This window comes from Protomyctophum parallelum, assembly GCF_964188405.1.
Source record: "Protomyctophum parallelum genome assembly, chromosome: 18".
In the NCBI taxonomy this organism is placed as follows: Eukaryota; Metazoa; Chordata; class Actinopteri; order Myctophiformes; family Myctophidae; genus Protomyctophum; species Protomyctophum parallelum.
In genome coordinates, this window is record NC_139716.1 from 14842390 (window position 1) to 14859889 (window position 17500).

The 17500-nt window shown below is 42.6% G+C and overlaps 2 protein-coding genes across 2 annotated transcripts in view; one reads left to right on the forward strand and one right to left on the reverse strand.

The window, feature by feature from the left end:
- The window catches only part of LOC310875973 (voltage-gated potassium channel subunit beta-3-like), a gene marked incomplete at both ends in the record, with an annotated part of 11870 nt that extends 4681 nt beyond the window's left edge, over positions 1-7189 (forward strand). Inside the window, 13 exons of the mRNA XM_083789422.1 lie at positions 754-797; positions 895-932; positions 1591-1670; positions 1773-1817; positions 2215-2259; positions 2372-2415; positions 2697-2783; positions 3004-3089; positions 4088-4208; positions 4304-4398; positions 5888-6008; positions 6893-6981; positions 7097-7189. Coding sequence (XP_083645548.1) covers positions 754-797; positions 895-932; positions 1591-1670; positions 1773-1817; positions 2215-2259; positions 2372-2415; positions 2697-2783; positions 3004-3089; positions 4088-4208; positions 4304-4398; positions 5888-6008; positions 6893-6981; positions 7097-7189 — 988 coding nt within the window. The remainder of the gene's footprint in view (positions 1-753; positions 798-894; positions 933-1590; positions 1671-1772; positions 1818-2214; positions 2260-2371; positions 2416-2696; positions 2784-3003; positions 3090-4087; positions 4209-4303; positions 4399-5887; positions 6009-6892; positions 6982-7096) is intronic.
- Positions 7190-9556: 2367 nt separating this feature from the next.
- Positions 9557-17500, reverse strand: part of LOC310875974 (F-box only protein 41-like) — a gene marked incomplete at both ends in the record, with an annotated part of 16237 nt that continues 8293 nt past the window's right edge. The window contains 6 exon segments of the mRNA XM_083789423.1: positions 9557-9574; positions 14218-14333; positions 14693-14851; positions 16634-16752; positions 16912-17007; positions 17122-17274. Coding sequence (XP_083645549.1) covers positions 9557-9574; positions 14218-14333; positions 14693-14851; positions 16634-16752; positions 16912-17007; positions 17122-17274 — 661 coding nt within the window.

Here is a 17500-nt window from a genome sequence, read left to right on the forward strand (position 1 = left end):
ACACACACACACACACACACACACACACACAGTAGTAATTGTTGTGATATGATCTGAGTGCCTATGCTGTGTACTTGTACGTGAGAGCACAGTGTACTGTCTCTGTATTGTGTACTGAATGAACTGTAGCATGCTAGCTACTGACACCATCTCATCTCAGACAGCAAGGTCAGCGTGCTGCAGTAAGAGTTTGTTATGTCTCAAGTGTTGTTAGTTACGTCATTAGGATCCAGCTATATACGTCGTGTTGTTGTGTATAATAAAATCTTGTGAACCTTTAGCGTGATACTGTCTCGTGTCGCGTTATTGTTCTCCCGGGCCCGTCCGTCCGGTTGGATTGGGGGTAAGTCCCTGCGACATACTAGCGTCATGTCCAGGGGGTGTACTTGTACATCAAGCTGCCTCACGCTACAGAAACAGGAGATAGGCTCCTGCCCTTTGGGCCTCATGGCTCGGCAAGGCTACTTACTTACCAACATCAATACAGCATGGAGATGTGGACAAAGTCTTATCCAACGACAACAAAATATGCAAAGTCTTGGGTCTGAGAGGCTAAATCTCATAAAATATCAAAACATCTAAAAAGAATACCGTATATTAATGCCTTGATATGAAAAGGGTTGAAAACCACTGGTGTAAGGTATGATGTACTGTAGGCCTACATAACATCCTACTGCTGCTGAAACACTAAACAAACGGCTGATTAAAATGAAAATGATTTGACGTTATGATTTAATGTTATGTTTGTTTCAGGTATCTGGGGAAATCTGGACTAAGAGTATCCTGCTTAGGACTGGGTAAGCATGCACGCACGCACGCACACACGCACGCACGCACACGTTGCGCATAAATGCACGCACACAGGAATTGAACATGCATGCTGCTGTTTTGCAGGAACCTGGGTAACATTTGGATCACAGATTTCTGATGAGGTACCGTGTGTGTGTGTGTATGTGTGTGTGTGTGTGTGTGTGTGTGTGTGTGTGTGTGTGTGTGTGTGTGTATGTGTATATTCCCATCTAATTTTACTTAATTCATCCACAATTTCAATATTCATTCTAGAGACTGGATACGTAAATGGTACATTGACAACAGAGTGTGTATTGTATATAATGTAATGTGTGTGTATGCGCAGACGGCAGAGCGTGTAGTGTATAATGTGTGTGTATGCGCAGCCGGCAGAGTGAGTAGTGTATAATATAATGTGTGTGTATGCGCAGACGGCAGAGTGCGTAGTGTATAATATAATATGTGTATGTATGTGCAGACTGCAGAGCGCGTAGTGTATAATATAATATGTGTATGTATGTGCAGACGGCAGAGTGAGTAGTGTATAATATAATGTGTGTGTATGCGCAGACGGCAGAGCGTGTAGTGTATAATATAATATGTGTATGTATGTGCAGACGGCAGAGTGAGTAGTGTACAATATAATATGTGTATGTATGTGCAGACGGCAGAGTGAGTAGTGTATAATATAATGTGTGTGTATGCGCAGACGGCAGAGTGAGTAGTGTATAATATAATGTGTGTGTATGCGCAGACGGCAGAGTGAGTAGTGTATAATATAATATGTGTATGTATGTGCAGACGGCAGAGTGCGTAGTGACCACAGCCTACAACAGTGGCGTCAACCTGTTTGACACTGCAGAGGTTTACGCATCAGGAAGGTACAGAACAACAACTCATTAGCAATAACAAATAATAGCAACAATAATAATCATAATGAAAATAACAACATATACCTCTCTCTTTCTCTCTCTCTCTCTCAGGGCAGAAACAACTTTAGGGAAAATTCTAAAACACAAAGGCTGGGGGTGAATATCTGTCTGTCTGTCTTGTTCATCCGTCATAGTAATCATACTATAATCACCATCATACTATAATCATCATCATCATCATACTATAATTCTAACAATGTCTGTCTGTCTGTCTGTCTGTCAGAAACATTGCCGTAGCTCCTCACCGCATGCACCAATCACTCCCACTTTTCACACAGGCATTGACCATAATAATATGGAGGTCTTAACGAAGCCCTTTTCCCAATTTAACAAATTATAAATTAATAATGTGTATAAAAAATAGAATAAAAATGCGAAAACACACCCAGGGCAATATCTCACAACGGGTAAGGGCTAGTACTATATAACTGATGGTGTCAAAATTGTAAGCTTGCTCTCTCTCTCTCTCTCTCTCTCTCTCTCTCTCTCTCAGGAGGTCTAGTTATGTAGTGACCACTAAGATCTACTGGGGAGGACCGTAAGTTCAGCCATCATCGTTCTATTCATATTAATTTCATCACAGCTTCATCTTCATGAACGTGTGTGTGTGTGTGTGTGTGTGTGTGTGTGTGTGTGTGTGTGTTCTGCAGGGCGGAGACAGAGAGGGGTTTGTCAAGGAAACACATCATTGAAGGTATACTATATACGTTTTCTCCTTAACCCATTCTGACCTAAGATCAGATTCTAAAAATGTCTGTTTGAAAATGACAGTTTTCTGATAAAGCTATGTTTCTATGTCAGTCGTTCTTCGATTTTGTTGTTTGTAGATAGACAGATAATAGACAATAATATAGTTCATAGCTTACAAGTTCTATAGTGTTTGTGTGTGTGTGTGTGTGTGTGTGTGTGTGTGTGTGTGTGTGTGTGTGTGTGTGTGTGTGTGTGTGTGTGTGTGTGTGTGTGTGTGTGTGTGAGGTCTCAGAGCATCTCTCTCCAGATTACAACTGGATTATGTGGACATTGTTTTTGCAAATCGAAATGACATCAACGCACCTATGGAAGGTACACACACACACACACACACACACTCTCTATCTCGCCATCTGGTTTTCTCTCTCCCCCTCTCAAATTTAAATGTACTTTTATGTTTAAATGTACCTAATGTACTTAATGTGTGTGTATGTGTGTGTGTGTGTGTGTGTGTGTGTGTGTGTGTGTGTGTGTGTGTGTGTGTGTGTGTGTGTGTGTGTGTGTGTGCGCCCGTGCGTGCGTGCATTTTCAGAGGTTGTGCGTGCGATGACCTTTGTCATTGAGCAAGGCATGGCCATGTACTGGGGGACGTCGCGATGGAACGTCATCGAGATCATGGTACAGTATACTGCTACGCTAACGCTACACGCTATGTAGGCCACAGCAGTGGACGGCCACTTTTTCCCATAGACTGTGGTGCGTGACATGAAAAGGGTAATGGAGGTTTTAATGTGTAATTTAACACAAACGGAAAAATCCAGTAAACTGTCGCAAGGAGACTGCGGGAGTATACAGCAGCTGTCTATGTCTCTCAGTGCAGTGACATTGTCATTATTTGCCATAATCATATTAAAAAGTGTATCATTTTCGGCCGAATACAACGAGCCTTGGCGTTGGTGGGTGCGTCAGCTAGGTCAGGAGGAAACAGGGGTGCACGGCGGAAAAGGTTTGGGGACCGCTGCCATAGAGCATTTTTGAGATATTTATATCAATTATTGTAAGCCTATAATCAAGCCATCCAGGATCCTGTTGATTCATGACCAGAAAATCTTTGATTCTGTGACATTTTGTTTTTGAGAACCACTAAACAGATGGTCTTTAATAGTTTTTCTCTCCCAGAATCAAAGGTTTTATGGCCATGATTCACCAGGAGCAGACGTAGAATACGCACATCGACAGGCTGGGTGCTGGCCTAAATAAACTTCAGTAGGTATTGGATGGAGCCCGCACACCACAGGTATAAGAAAGACGTTCTTTATTGAAATACTGACAACGTTTCGATCTTCATCATTGATTCACCAGGAGCCTGCAGGAAGGCTTGATTCTAGGCTTTGATATAAATATTTTTGGAAATCTCTATATGGGAAGAAATGAGGCCCCACCAGCGAGCGCACTAAAGCGCGCGAGTGCCGTGTCGAACGTTGCAAAGTTCCCTTAGCCTGTTGGAGTTGCGACCCGACAGGCAGACGCGTGTCGGGTTTCGAAGGACGCGGTCTACAGTATTACAATCGAATAAAGACTGCTGTATTCTTTGTACTAGTATGAGCCAACACACGTGTCCTGTACTGTACTGTTATACTGTTACTGTACTCTCTCTCTCTCTCTCTCTCTATCAGGAGGCGTATGCCGTAGCCAGACAGTTTAATCTCATAGCTCCAGTATGTGAACAGTCAGAGTATCACTACTTCCAACGAGACAAAATAGAACGACAACTTCCTGATCTCTACCACAAGATAGGTGCGCACGCACACACAAACACACACTCACATGCACACACACTGCGGCAATCAGCACCAACTTGTGTGTGTGCGTGTGTGTGTGTGTGTGTGCAGGTGTAGGGGTCATGGCCTGGTCTCCTCTGGCTTGTGGTTTGTTAACGGGTAAATACGATGAAGGAATTCCAGATGGTTCAAGAGCTGCAATGAAGGTATATACATAACACACACGTATGTGCACGCACGCACGCACGCACACGCAAAAAAGTACTCCATTGTTTCACTTAAAGGGACACTTGACCCTTTTTGCAAAAAAAATATATGTTAATGACGTTTAGAAGCTTTAGAACACTTTCCTGGGGGGGTCTTTATGTGTGTAATATGTGGTTTTAGATATGTTGGATTGTAGCAGTGAGCCTACAATCCTTCCTGGACTGCAATTACCATTGTAGTCCAGGAAGTTAGTGAGCCCAGTGTCCATGACATCAGAGACACTGGGGAAAAAGTATCAATACTGCAATGTAGAATGTAGGAATTCAAAATATACTTGAGTAAAATATTGGTAAATGGAGCATTTATATAGCGCTTTTATCCAAAGTGCTTTACGTATAAGATTGTGCATTACAGTGTTGTTTTCGTCGACTAAAACTAAGACGAAAAATGTTCGTCGACTACCTTTTTTCACTGACTAAAACTAAAGAAAAACTAAATAAAGACGAATCTATGATGACTAAAACTAAGACTAAATATACTGACAATTTTGTCAACAAATAAAAACTAGACTAAAATGTTAGGAAGGGACTAGTGGACAAGAGATCCAGTTTCATGCTGGGTTGCATGCTGAAAATAGCAGATATACAATCTCACAACGCGTCGCGCTGCGACGCGTTGTGAGATTGTACATCTGCTATTTTCAGCATGCAACCAAAGTGTAAAATATGTCATTACAACGACATCAAGGCCTGTCAAAACACATTTTGTCGACTAAATGTCATACGATTTTAGTCGACTAAATCTACAGTTGATTTAGTCGACTAAAATCGTATGACATTTAGTCGACTAAAACTAGACTAAACACTAGAACATTCCAGGTGACTAAAATGTGACTAAAACTAAGTGAAAACTATTCAAGAGACAACGACTAAAACTAAAATAGAAATTTGCTGCCAAAAACAACACTGGTGCATTACATCTCACCCTGTCCTCTGCCTCCAGCTTCTCTCACACCAACTAACGTCATGTCCTCTTTCGCTACATCCATAAATCTTCTCTTTGGTCTTCCTCAGTTCCAACCTCAACATCCTTCTACCGACTCTCTATACTCACTATCTCTCCTCTGTACAATGTACTGTACATGTCCAAACTATGGAGATTACATACTGTATCTCCACCTCTCTAGATTTCCCTCCGCCTGCTCTCTCACTACAGATCACAATGTGACAATGTCACCTGCAAACATCATGGTCCATGGGTGTTTTGTAGTAACTGGTAACTAAAGTGTTCAAATAAATGTAGTAAAAGTACAATATTTGCCATCTGAGATGTAGTGGAGTAGAGTGGAATAGAATTGGAAGCCAATACCTAGGCACGGACGGGCACGGAAAATCGGTCCTCATGGCATTTGTGGTCTTCACCGGCCCAAAGACGCCATCATGTCAAAACCACGCCCACTGAATGTCGACATTATTTTTGGTCACACAGGGTTATTCGTGGCTCAAAGACAAAGTGGGTAGCGATGAATGGAAGAAACAGCTGTCTAAGATCACGGATCTCCGCCTGATGGCCGAAAGACTCAACTGCACTCCTGCACAGCTGGCTATCGGTAAAGCTACGTTCAAACCTGGATAATGTGTGTGTGCTCACGCGTGTGAGCGTGCGTGTGTGTGTGTGTGTGTGTGTGTGTGTGTATTACTGTCACTCTTTCTGCAATGACACCGACTATAAACTGTGGCATCAGCAAATCACTTTAACTCTGTCTTCACCCTTTAACTCATTGTTATGCAAACTATGCATGGCATCCATCGACTGCCATTGTTTTTAGTCACACTCGCAGTGTCTGTTGTTTTAGGCATGTTGAAGAACGTACAAGAAAGTACAAGTCTCATATTATCCCAACTAAGCAGGACGAGGACATTAGAACTAAGTGGATGGATTTATTTTTGTGGGTCGACGAGACGTTCCGCTGACCAAAAGGAATATGTACGTTTGTGCATATTACTTTTTGCCTTGGGCTCGGGACAAGGGGACAGATGGTGTGTTACATTAATACAGTTGACTAGCAGGCACTATGGTTTCCACCAGCAAATCACAGAGACCTAGTTTGATTTGGCTATCTTTATAGCAGATGTAAGGAGGTGATGATAACATAAATAATGAACCTTGTTGCTCCTGAGCTGCATGTCGTTTTCACAGAGATCCACCAAAGGGATCTGAAATGTCTTGGAACAGCACCCTCAGAGACGATGAAAATGAATTATCTGAGTGGTTGTTTAGACTTCAGTGTGTATACAAATATATTAAAAGGGCAACATTTATATAATACATTTGAATCCAATTTATGGTTGGGTACCTTTAATAAATCACCGTTGTTTAGATTACTTAATGATTGATGTCAGATTACTTAATGATGATGTCACTGACGTCTGTCTGTCTGTCTGTCTGTCTGTCTGTCTGTCTGTCTGTCTGTCTGTCTGTCTGTCCGTCCAGCATGGTGTCTTCGTAGTGAAGGAGTTAGTACAGTTCTACTTGGAGCCACAAATTCTGAACAACTTCTAGAAAATGTAGGATCTATCAAGGTATGTGCCTGTCTGTCTGTCTGTCTGTCTGTAATTGTTTTTACATAAATTAGACGGATATGGTGAAACATATGACACAGTCTCCTGTCTGTCTGTCGGTCTGTCTGTCTGTCAGGTTCTCTCCCAGCTGACTCCGCCCATCATCGCTGAGATGGACATGTTGCTAGGCAACAAGCCACGGAACGCCAAAACAGAGTCGCGCCCGTGAAGAAAGAGAGAAAGAGAGAGAGAAAGAGAGAGAGAGAGGGAGAGAGAGAGAGAGAGAGAGAGAGAGAGAGAGAGAGAGAGAGAGAGAGAGAGAGGAGGGGGGAGGTACATAGTCTGTCTGTTAGAACAGAGCAGTAATAATAGTCATTAATTATTGAACCATTTAGTTACTAATTGTAAATGTAATGAATATAAATTAGGGATGCACGATTATGAAATTATGACCGATCTCAGATTATTTGCAGGGTCATATCTGCCGATACCGATTCTGACCGATTCCACTAGGCCTTAAGGGGCTTGGCCCAAAGCCTGATAATAAAGTATTCAATCAATCAATAAATATACTCTTGTTCCAAGTTTCACTACTGGATGAGATAAGTACACACATTAAATGTAGCCATTTACGGTCACATACATTGCATAGTCAATATCGGTGAAAATTATATTATTTTGAGACCGATCCGATATGGTATTTTTATGGCCGATTCCGATACGCTACCGATTATATTGTGCATCTCTAATATGAATTAAACGTAGTTGGATGTACTTTATTGATCCGTTACATATTAGGATCACTTCAGTCAGTCAGTCAGTTGTACTGATCTTGATCAATGATTAAAGTCAGGTAGTTGTACTGTGAAATCTTCCATACTTGATCTGTTTAATGTAGATCTACAAATCTATGTTCTATACTGTATCTAGAATTTATATGCATCTATAAATCTACCTCTTATATTGTATTCATATAAATCTCTCTTATACTGTAGTTGTGTATCTACTTGTATTTACTATTTATATACATTTACCTACTGTATACCTATATTTATACAAATCCAAATGTATAACCTGCATCTATAGCTGTATTTATATAAATCTATAAACTATTATACTTTGAAATATGTGTTGTTTATTGTTACATCTTGTGTACAGCTGAGCTGCATAATAATAAAACTGTCAAAGTGACAGATGTATTTCGCATGAGTCAAAACGAGGAATGAGTTATGCCTTTTCAAATTTTACATTTCCAAACGACCCCCCTTTAGACAATTGGAGTAAGACTGGTTTCAGCATGATCCTCTACCATACTGTGAAGTTTCATAAACATGTGACTCTGCATGTATGTATTAGGGGCAGAAGAAGAGTTTTTTTTAATAAAACTGCAATATGGTCATGGTCATAAAAGCTAAAGCGAATAATTTTTTCACGATTTCCAACGATAAAGAAAAGATGAAAAATCATGGATTTCAACGACATACTAGTATGTCGTTTTTCATGTCGTTAGTACTGTATATTAATGATACGTAGCTTGCAGAGTTAGTTCAGTCAGATATACTCGAGGGGTTTCATGCTGTGCTCAAGGGCGCATACATATACTCAAGGGATTAATATGCTGCTTTACTATATGGGCGTATTCAGTGTGTTTCGGGTGGTTTGCCCTTGAATAAGACAAATATTAAAAGTCCATATACTTTATCTGCCACATGGCGTCATGTCTGAAAGACAGACGTTGAAAAACAGCCAACCTAAAAGTACTGAGATGTCTACAGGGACATTCTTTGCCACCATGCCAGTCATGAACCAATTGATACAGCCACCCTGTTACAACTGACAATGAACCTCAGCAACCACAACTAAACACACACTGTGTGCGAGTGTGTTGTTTATCAGTCTTCAATTGAAAATTAACATTTGGAATTGATGGTGATGATGTTATAATAAAGCCCAAAACCTCTAGCTTGAACCAAAAGAAAATAGCAAATTCACTCATAGGATCCACAAGAGCCACATATACCAGTATACACATTACAACTGCACACATTCAACAGCAGATACACAACACAGAAACTGTAGATTCACACCAGCATTCAACTCCAGAGCCAGAAACAGTTACTGGACATGTTTCATTGCCACCCAGTCATTGGGTCCCAAAATGACAGTAATAGCTACATCAGCTTGAATCACACACACACAAGCATACAATACAAGCAGCAGCAGCAGCAGCAGCAGCAGCAGCAGAGAAGTAAAAAACAAAAATGTTCCCATACCTTGAGCCGTCTTACTCGACTTCATCAGTTGTGTACAGTAAGTGATGTGGATCTCTCTCTAGTTCATGATGAGCCCTAGTGGAGGTCTGCAGTCATCTCCATCCTCCATACATCTGGCAGTGTCAATGGCACCGACCACCAGCCTCATTCTCCGGGCTGCCATCTTCAAGTTCTCACTGAGCCTTGGATGTTTAGTAGGTACTGCACATAGCATTCTGGTGTAGTGCAGTGGTCAGGGATTTAGGGCAGGCTCTAGGAACCAGCATTCACAGCATGTCAAAGGAGAATGGATGGACGCAGGGCAGCTTGTGGGTCTGGGGTCATCACCCTGGCTCGTGTACCTGTGGAGCAGGTTGAGAGAGACACCATAAGCTTTGAGTATATTAAGCAGTCAGGCAGAAAGACAGTGAGCTGACCAAGAGCCACATACTGTACACCGTCACAACTCACTAGCAGTAACAGTAGACAAACAAGCCTGCAGTGTTGTTTTTGGCAGCTATTTTCGTCATAGTCTTTGGACTGAAAATATATTTAGTTTTAGACACATTTTAGTCACCTGGAATGTCTACAGTTGATTTAGTCGACTAAAATGTATTTTGGCGGGCCTTGATGCCGTCGTAATGTCCCCTCCTAACATTTTAGTCTAGATTTTATTTGTTGACGAAATTGTCGATATATTCAGTCTTAGTTTTAGTCATCGTAGCTTAGTTTTCATTTAGTTTCCATTTGTTTTTGTCAGTGAAAAAAGGTAGTCGACGAACATTTTTCTTCTTAGTTTTAGTTGACGAAAACAACACTGCAAGCCTGTACACTGTACATATAATACAGGCTCTGGTTACAACATATACACTATACAGCCTAGTTAGAATGCAGTACATATAGCCTTATTATATGCTGTCAACAACACAGCCTAGTGTTTTGTTTTATGATTTTATGTGGGGACTGCGGATGAGAATTAGCATTTTTGCTAAATCCTGTGTATTTGCATTGCATTTATGTAATGTAATGTCCATTAATATGCATTGTCCTGTCTGGCCTGTTGTGACAGCCCAGCACTCCATATTTGGGCATGGCTGAGTCAGGCTGACACAGGGACACAGAGAGACACATACAGAACTCTGACGTCATTCTAAAAGGCCTCTAGATGTGCAGTTCAGGTTGTAACACTTGGTTAAATGGGCCCTAAGAGATGCAGAAATTAACTAGAAAAAGTGCCCTTCTGGGCACAGGTCTCCACCAGGAGGATAGGAAAGTGTGTGATGTTTGGCAAAATGTTTAGGAGTAATTTAAACATGTTTGTTTGGGTGTGTGTGTGTGTGTGTGTGTGTGTGTGTGTGTGTGTGTGTGTGTGTGTGTGTGTGTGTGTGTGTGTGTGTGTGTGTGTGTGTGTGTGTGTGTGAGAGAGAGAGAGAGAGAGAGAGAGACGCAACTTGGCCTGTTGTAGCGCCACCATGAGGCTGAGGCATCCACCCGTGGATATGCACGGCCACTTCCGTTTGGCGCTTTAATTATAGAAGAGCTCGCAACTTGGGTGTTTCCAATAAATGGACATCAATGCTTTGCTTGTTCTTAATATTTTTGAGCCTTCACTTCTATCCTCTTTAATGAAACTGCTGGTGCGAGTCTCTCTCTCTCTCTCTCTCTCTCTCTCTCTCTCTCTCTCTCTCTCTCTCTCTCTCTCTCTCTCTCTCTCTCACGGTCTCTCTCGCACGGTCGCTCGCGCGCACTGACACAAACACACACACACACACACACACACACACACACACACACACACACACACACACACACACACACACACACACACACACACACACAGGCTTAGCATATAGGTAGCTATACTCACCTGCAGTTTGTTATGAAGATTAATCAACTTCTCTGTCAACTGTCACTGTGTCACATGTGAAGTTGTAACTGAGCAGTTTTGACTTCCTAACAACACAGACTACTCCACTCAACTTCCATGAGGTGTAAAGTTACATTATAAGTTAATTATGTCAGTCTTTTTACTACCAACATAACTTGGCGCTTGTTTCTGTCTATTTGTTTGCAGCAGCCAGCAGGTGTGTGGAGGGGGAAGGGGGCGTGGCTACCGGAGGATTTTAAAGAGCCCGCTTGAAGCATGCATTGCAGGGAGTGTCTGTCTCACTGTCCCCCTAGTGGCGAAAAAGTTTTTTTCTCAAATTTGAATTTGGTTATATTTCTAAAACTATGCAACATTTCAAAGATACATTTTAAGGCAAACATGTCCACCGTATGATGAACATTTTAAAGTTTGAATGTGGTTTCTAGGTGTAAGTAATGAGTATTTAGGACTAGCAGCGTGCCAAAGATTGTGCTATTGCCATTGACAATGCATTAACAAAATGATGAAAACCATGAAAAATCAACATACTATAGTTCATGGTTTTCGACGACATACTATAGTAAGTCATTTTTCATGTCGTTAATTTTCTCAGCTGTGTTGAAGCCAATTGACTTCAAGGTTCAAGGTTATGCTTTATTGTTACATCTTGTGTACAGGTACATAAGAGTAAAACTTATTTTTGTTTGGCTTCCTTCAGACAATGCAGCAGCAAATATATAATATAACATCAAAAGGATAGAATATAGAGTGCAAAAAAGAGCAAACAAAGAGTAGAAAAAGAGTAGTGTACATGTGCATGTTTTCCTTGTAGTAGCAAAAATGGTGAACCTTTTTTTTTGTTTTTAGTTTTTTAACAACTTCACAGTTTTCTTTTTTTTTGACCACTTCACACAGTAGGCTATGTTCCATAAATATAGCTAGCGTTTTCCTTTTCCCTGATACGTTTCTGGTTCTTATCAGTTCGTTCATGTATCTGATTGTTCGGGGAAAGAAGCTTTTTTGCAGTCTATTTCCAGGCTTTGAGACTGCGAAACCCCTTCCCATGTGGCAGCATCTCAAACAGACTGCAAGCGGTTGGGATGGCTCGAGCTTTAATTGCTGACACAGCGTTCTTCATACAGGGCTTGGATGGGGGGAGAGCACATCTGCTGATGCCTTCGGCTGTCCGCACAACCCTTTGCAATGCTTTGCGGTTTAGGTCAGTGCAGTTGCCCTACCAGGCCGTGAATCAACCAGTCAGGATGCTCTCTGTGGGGCCTCTGTAGAAGGCTCTTAGAAGTTTTGGACCCATTCCAGCTTTCTTCAGTTTCCTGAGAAAGAAGAGGCGTTGTTGTGCTTTCTTCACCACCCGCTCTGTCTGCACTGCCCAGGTGAGGTCCTCAGTGATGTGCACTCCCAGGAATTTGAACTCTCCGAGAGTGGTCTCTGGGAGGCCTCCTGTAGTCAAAGTTCAGCTCTTTTGTTTTGTCAACGTTGAGAGCCAGGTTGTTCTCTTGACACTATTGTGCCAGGTTTTCAACTTCTTTCCTGTAAGCTGAAACTGAACTCGCAGTCTCAAGGGATATATATACAGTCAGAGCCGGGACTTGAACCTGTGACCTCGTGATTCCCAGGCAGGCTCTTCAGCCAGTGAGCCACTGGGCTTGCTGTGTACAAAGAGCCAAAAAGATAATGATAAAAGAGCCAGCTTGTTTCCATTGTGGTTCATAAACAGTCTATAGTACTGTATGTCGTTTTTCTTTTTCATCGTCAAAAATCATGAAAATCAACATACTATATAGTATGTCGTTTTTCATGGCCGTAGGTCGCATTTACTATGAAAACCTGATCTCCCGTCCTTCAGTTAGTTTGTCACCCCACGCCTCCATATATGGTCACGCCTCGTGACATCACACCTCCATATTTAGTCTCAAACCCTTGGATCTCCATATATGGAGCTGACCTGTTCTGATCCTCCCACCCGTCCTTCCTGTTCTGACATTCCATATGTTGATCTGACCTCATCAAACCCCATACACTCAAGACAAGCTCCATATACAGGTATGGCCAGGACAGAATTCATTCCATATGTTGATCTGACCCCCCCATGCCAAAGTGCCAGCGCTCGCCCAGCAGTCTGCCATCACCCAGGCGGATGTGTGCACGGCACGCGACCTCGCCCTTTAAGCCCAAACCACACCAAAGGGTCGGGTCAGGATAAAACTGTTTTAATGGTCAACCACACCAATGCAACTCAATGAGTTGCAAGGAGTTGCATTGTTGTGGTTGACCTTAAAAAACGTTTTGTCCCGACCCGACCCTTTGGTGTGGTTTGTGGCTGCATTAGGGTGAGGTCGCTTCTCGCCCTCAGAGCATCTTACTGGTGATAATAGTAATAATAATAATAATAATAATAATAATAATAATCATCATTACAATTTCAAGGGCTTCGCACTACTGCATGTGCAGTGCTCGGGCCCTAATAATAAGTCATACTCTCAGATAGTGTTTTTCCACAACTTTATTCAATAAGAGTGTGCATGTTGACATGTACATTGTGTGTGTGTGTGTGTGTGTGTGTGTGTGTGTGTGTGTGTGTGTGTGTGTGTGTGTGTGTGTGTGTGTGTGTGTGTGTGTACGCGCCTTTGTGTGTACATACACGTGTGCATGTGTGTGTGTGTGTGTGTGTGTGTGTGTAGAGTTGAGGTCAGCAGAATGCTTCTGTCTTGATTTTCAAAACATCACACAGACCTGGACGTCTCTGAAGAACCTGAGGAATGCACGGACACACACACACACACACACACACACACACACACACACACACACACACACACACACACACACACACACACACACACAGTGTATAATATCGTTGCTGTTGGGCAGATCCACAAGCTCCAAATGCGGCCCATATAAGTGACACGTTTTGAGCCTGTAGTAGATCTGCTACTTTTGCCGTTTTAGATTTTGAATCTGAAAAGTAACCGTTTCGGACTAATGAGGTTTCCTCCCGACAGAGACGATATATTGTATGACATATGATATGACATAATGATATGACATAATGATATGACATATGATATGACATAATGATCGTGTATTTGTATTTTTGTCAACGAAAGCATCAATAAACACCTGCAGAGTGTTGATAATGTCTTCAAACAGAGTCCTGGTCTCCTGGCTGTCCGTTTCTTCAAAGTAATCTGCTGCCGAAACCTCCACCACTATAGACCTGAGATGAACGCACGCACCTACACACACACACACACACACACACACACACACACACACACACACACACACACACACACACACACACACACACACACACGCACACACGCACGCACACACAGGCACACGCACGCACACACGCACACGCAGGGACCCCCCAAAAGAGAAGATTTAGGTGAAACAAAAAGTACAACTTTGACCCCTCTATCACATGTAACTATTTTTTGGACGTAGTGATATGGACACAAAAAACATAGTTCCGTGTGATAGAGGGGTAAAAGAATTACGAAAGTTGCACAAAATATTTCAGGGCAAACGCTCTCTCTTTTGGGACTGGACCTGAAAGGTTTGGGAAGCTCTTTTCTAGAGGTGGTCTTACTGTGAAAGTGCAGAATGGCTTGTCCGCTGACAGGAGTGTGAGTCAGGATGAGCTTCTGGAGATTCTTCAGACCGTCTTTACAGAGCTCTGCTGCCACCTGCAGGCCCAGGTCGGTGATGCGCTCCAACTCCAACACCTGAAGATTAATACAGCTACGCACTGCAACACGCACACGCACACGCACGCACACACTGGGTTTACTTCACAGTTTTCAAAATAACAGTATTATAAACATCTCTATAGGTTAAAGACACATTTTATAGTTTATATCAAAACAAATGGTCACAGGATATACTGCATGAACCAAAGCTGAGAACATGTTTTTATGATAAAAGGCTGTCATGCTAATGAAAAGTATGTTTTGCTCCATTATCCCAAGTTATTGGGTTAACCAAATATTCTCTTTTCTTTTCTTATATATTTTGTACTTTACTTTTTAACTTGTACTGCTCTTTTATTTGAAAACTTTAGGTACAAGGTATATTACTTTATATTATTATTATTATTATTATTATTATTATTATTATTATTATTATATTAACCACAAGCCTTATATACATTTCGACCATTTGAACATAGCCTATACAGGATCTCCTCACTGGTCAACAAAAACACTTTGAAGACCCTAACAGGAGCCCTCGTACAAGGTTTCTTCGACTACGCTTGCACCTCCTGGTACCACAGCACCTCTAAGGCCCTTAAAACAAGACTTCCCAAAACAAACTGGTCAGGCTCCTACTTGGCCTCACCCCCCGAACCCACCTCAGGTTGGAATGGCTTAGGGTTGACGACAGAGTACAGCATCTTGCAATGGGTCTGGTCCACAAGATTCGCTACACCACCACCAAGATACTACCTGTCTAGATACTTCCTTAATGTAAACGAAGTCCACACCCACACCACCAGAGGGAGTTCAACAAACCATGTGCAACCCAGATTCGGCACAAACAAGGGACTAAATTAATTTCGCTCCTATGCCACCAAAATGTGGAACGCCCTACCAACAGTCATTAAGACATGCAAATCCCTTGACTCCTTCAACTGCTCTCAAAGGTCACCTACGGGCGGCTGCAATTCGAAACTGGCCCCCGTAAAATCTGAATCCCCCCCCCACCCCTGTTCCCCTCACTGTATATGTTTCTTTTCCCTTTTTACCTCCTGATGATTTCCTTTTGACTATATAGTTGTGTATATTCGTACGTCTCTAATTGGAAATGGTGGGCCCTATTGTGTAATGCTTTATGGTGTCGTCCACTCACTGTTAACAGTTTTTGTATTGAGTTGTACTTGAAATGTACTGTAATTCTGCAAACTGTTAATCAATCAATCAATCAATCAATCAATCAATCAAAGCCTATCCACAAGCTCATAGCTGTGCCATTTTCAAATAATTAGTACGTATACATTTGTTGTAGGCCTACATTTCAATGCCAATAGTGTTTTTTGAATTCCGGACTTTTACTTGTAACAAAGTAATTCTATATTGCAGTATTGATACTTTTACTTCAGTAAAACATTTGAGTAGCCTACTTTTTCCAACCTCAATTTGTCAATTTGTCAGCCTTCTGATTGGTCCCCGACTGACTAACCAGTAGGCTCGTTCTGCCTTGTTCCGCCTTGTTTATGTTGAATTTGCTAAAACATTTTTTAATGTAAGAGAGTGGCGACACAAGCATTGACTCCCATTGTAACAATGGAATGCGGAAGTGCTCATTCTATCTCAATGGAATAGTTCCAATGTTTGGAACTATAGCCCATAGGCACCCGCTTTGCGGCGAGATCAAAGCGTGTCGCCACTCTCTTGCTATTCCACTCGGGTCCAACCACGAAACGGCAACCAATGGGTGCCAAGAGGGGCACAACCAGGGGGCGGGACTTGACAAAGGGTGAATTCCTCCGGACCGCTTCTAGAGTATTGGAATTTTAACAGCTGTCACTCACCCACAGCAGCCAATCCCTGAGCACCACAGCCAGCCCCGCCCACACTGAGAGAGAGGAGGTTAGGCCAACATCGACCAATCGTCTGCAAGCAACGGTTACTGAACCGAGTGGATTGTTGACTGAAAGAGAGAGGGGGGGGGGGGGGGGTAGAGGGATTGAGTGTGTGTGTGTGTGTGTGTGTGTGTGTGTGTGTGTGTGTGTGTGTGTGTGTGTGTGTGTGCGTGCGCGTGCGCTCGCCCGTCTTTGTATGTATGCCGTGTGTCAGTGTACGTACTGACCAGGGGTGATTTGGTGCCACCTGTAGGTGAGTGATGTTCCTGCATCCAGCGCCCAACGCCCAAACCACCTCATGACCCAATGGATCTGAAGAACTCCTAACACACACACACACACACACACACACACACACACACACACACACATTGGAGCAGATAGCTGGGAGAGAGAGAGAGAGACACAGGCAGGCAGGCAGGCAGACAGACAGGTACCTGTATGTGAGCGTGTGCAGGTTCCTGCAGTAGCAGCTGGCGAGCCACAGACACCTGTCTGTCAGGATGTGAGGACACAGGGAGACAGACAGCTGCACCAGACTGCCCCCGGTGGAACGGAGGAGCGCCTCCACGCCAGCCTCCAACATGCCTCTGCACGCACACACGCACGCACACGCACGCACGCACAGTCGCACACACACACAGTCGCACACACACACACACACACACACACACACACACACACACACACAGTGCTTGTACTTAAAGTACATTTTGATACCAATACTTTTGTACTATTTCTCTTTTGTACTATTTCTTCATTGCAGTGAAATTTCCATTAATCAGTCCAGTGTGTGTCCAGTGGAAACCTCGTATG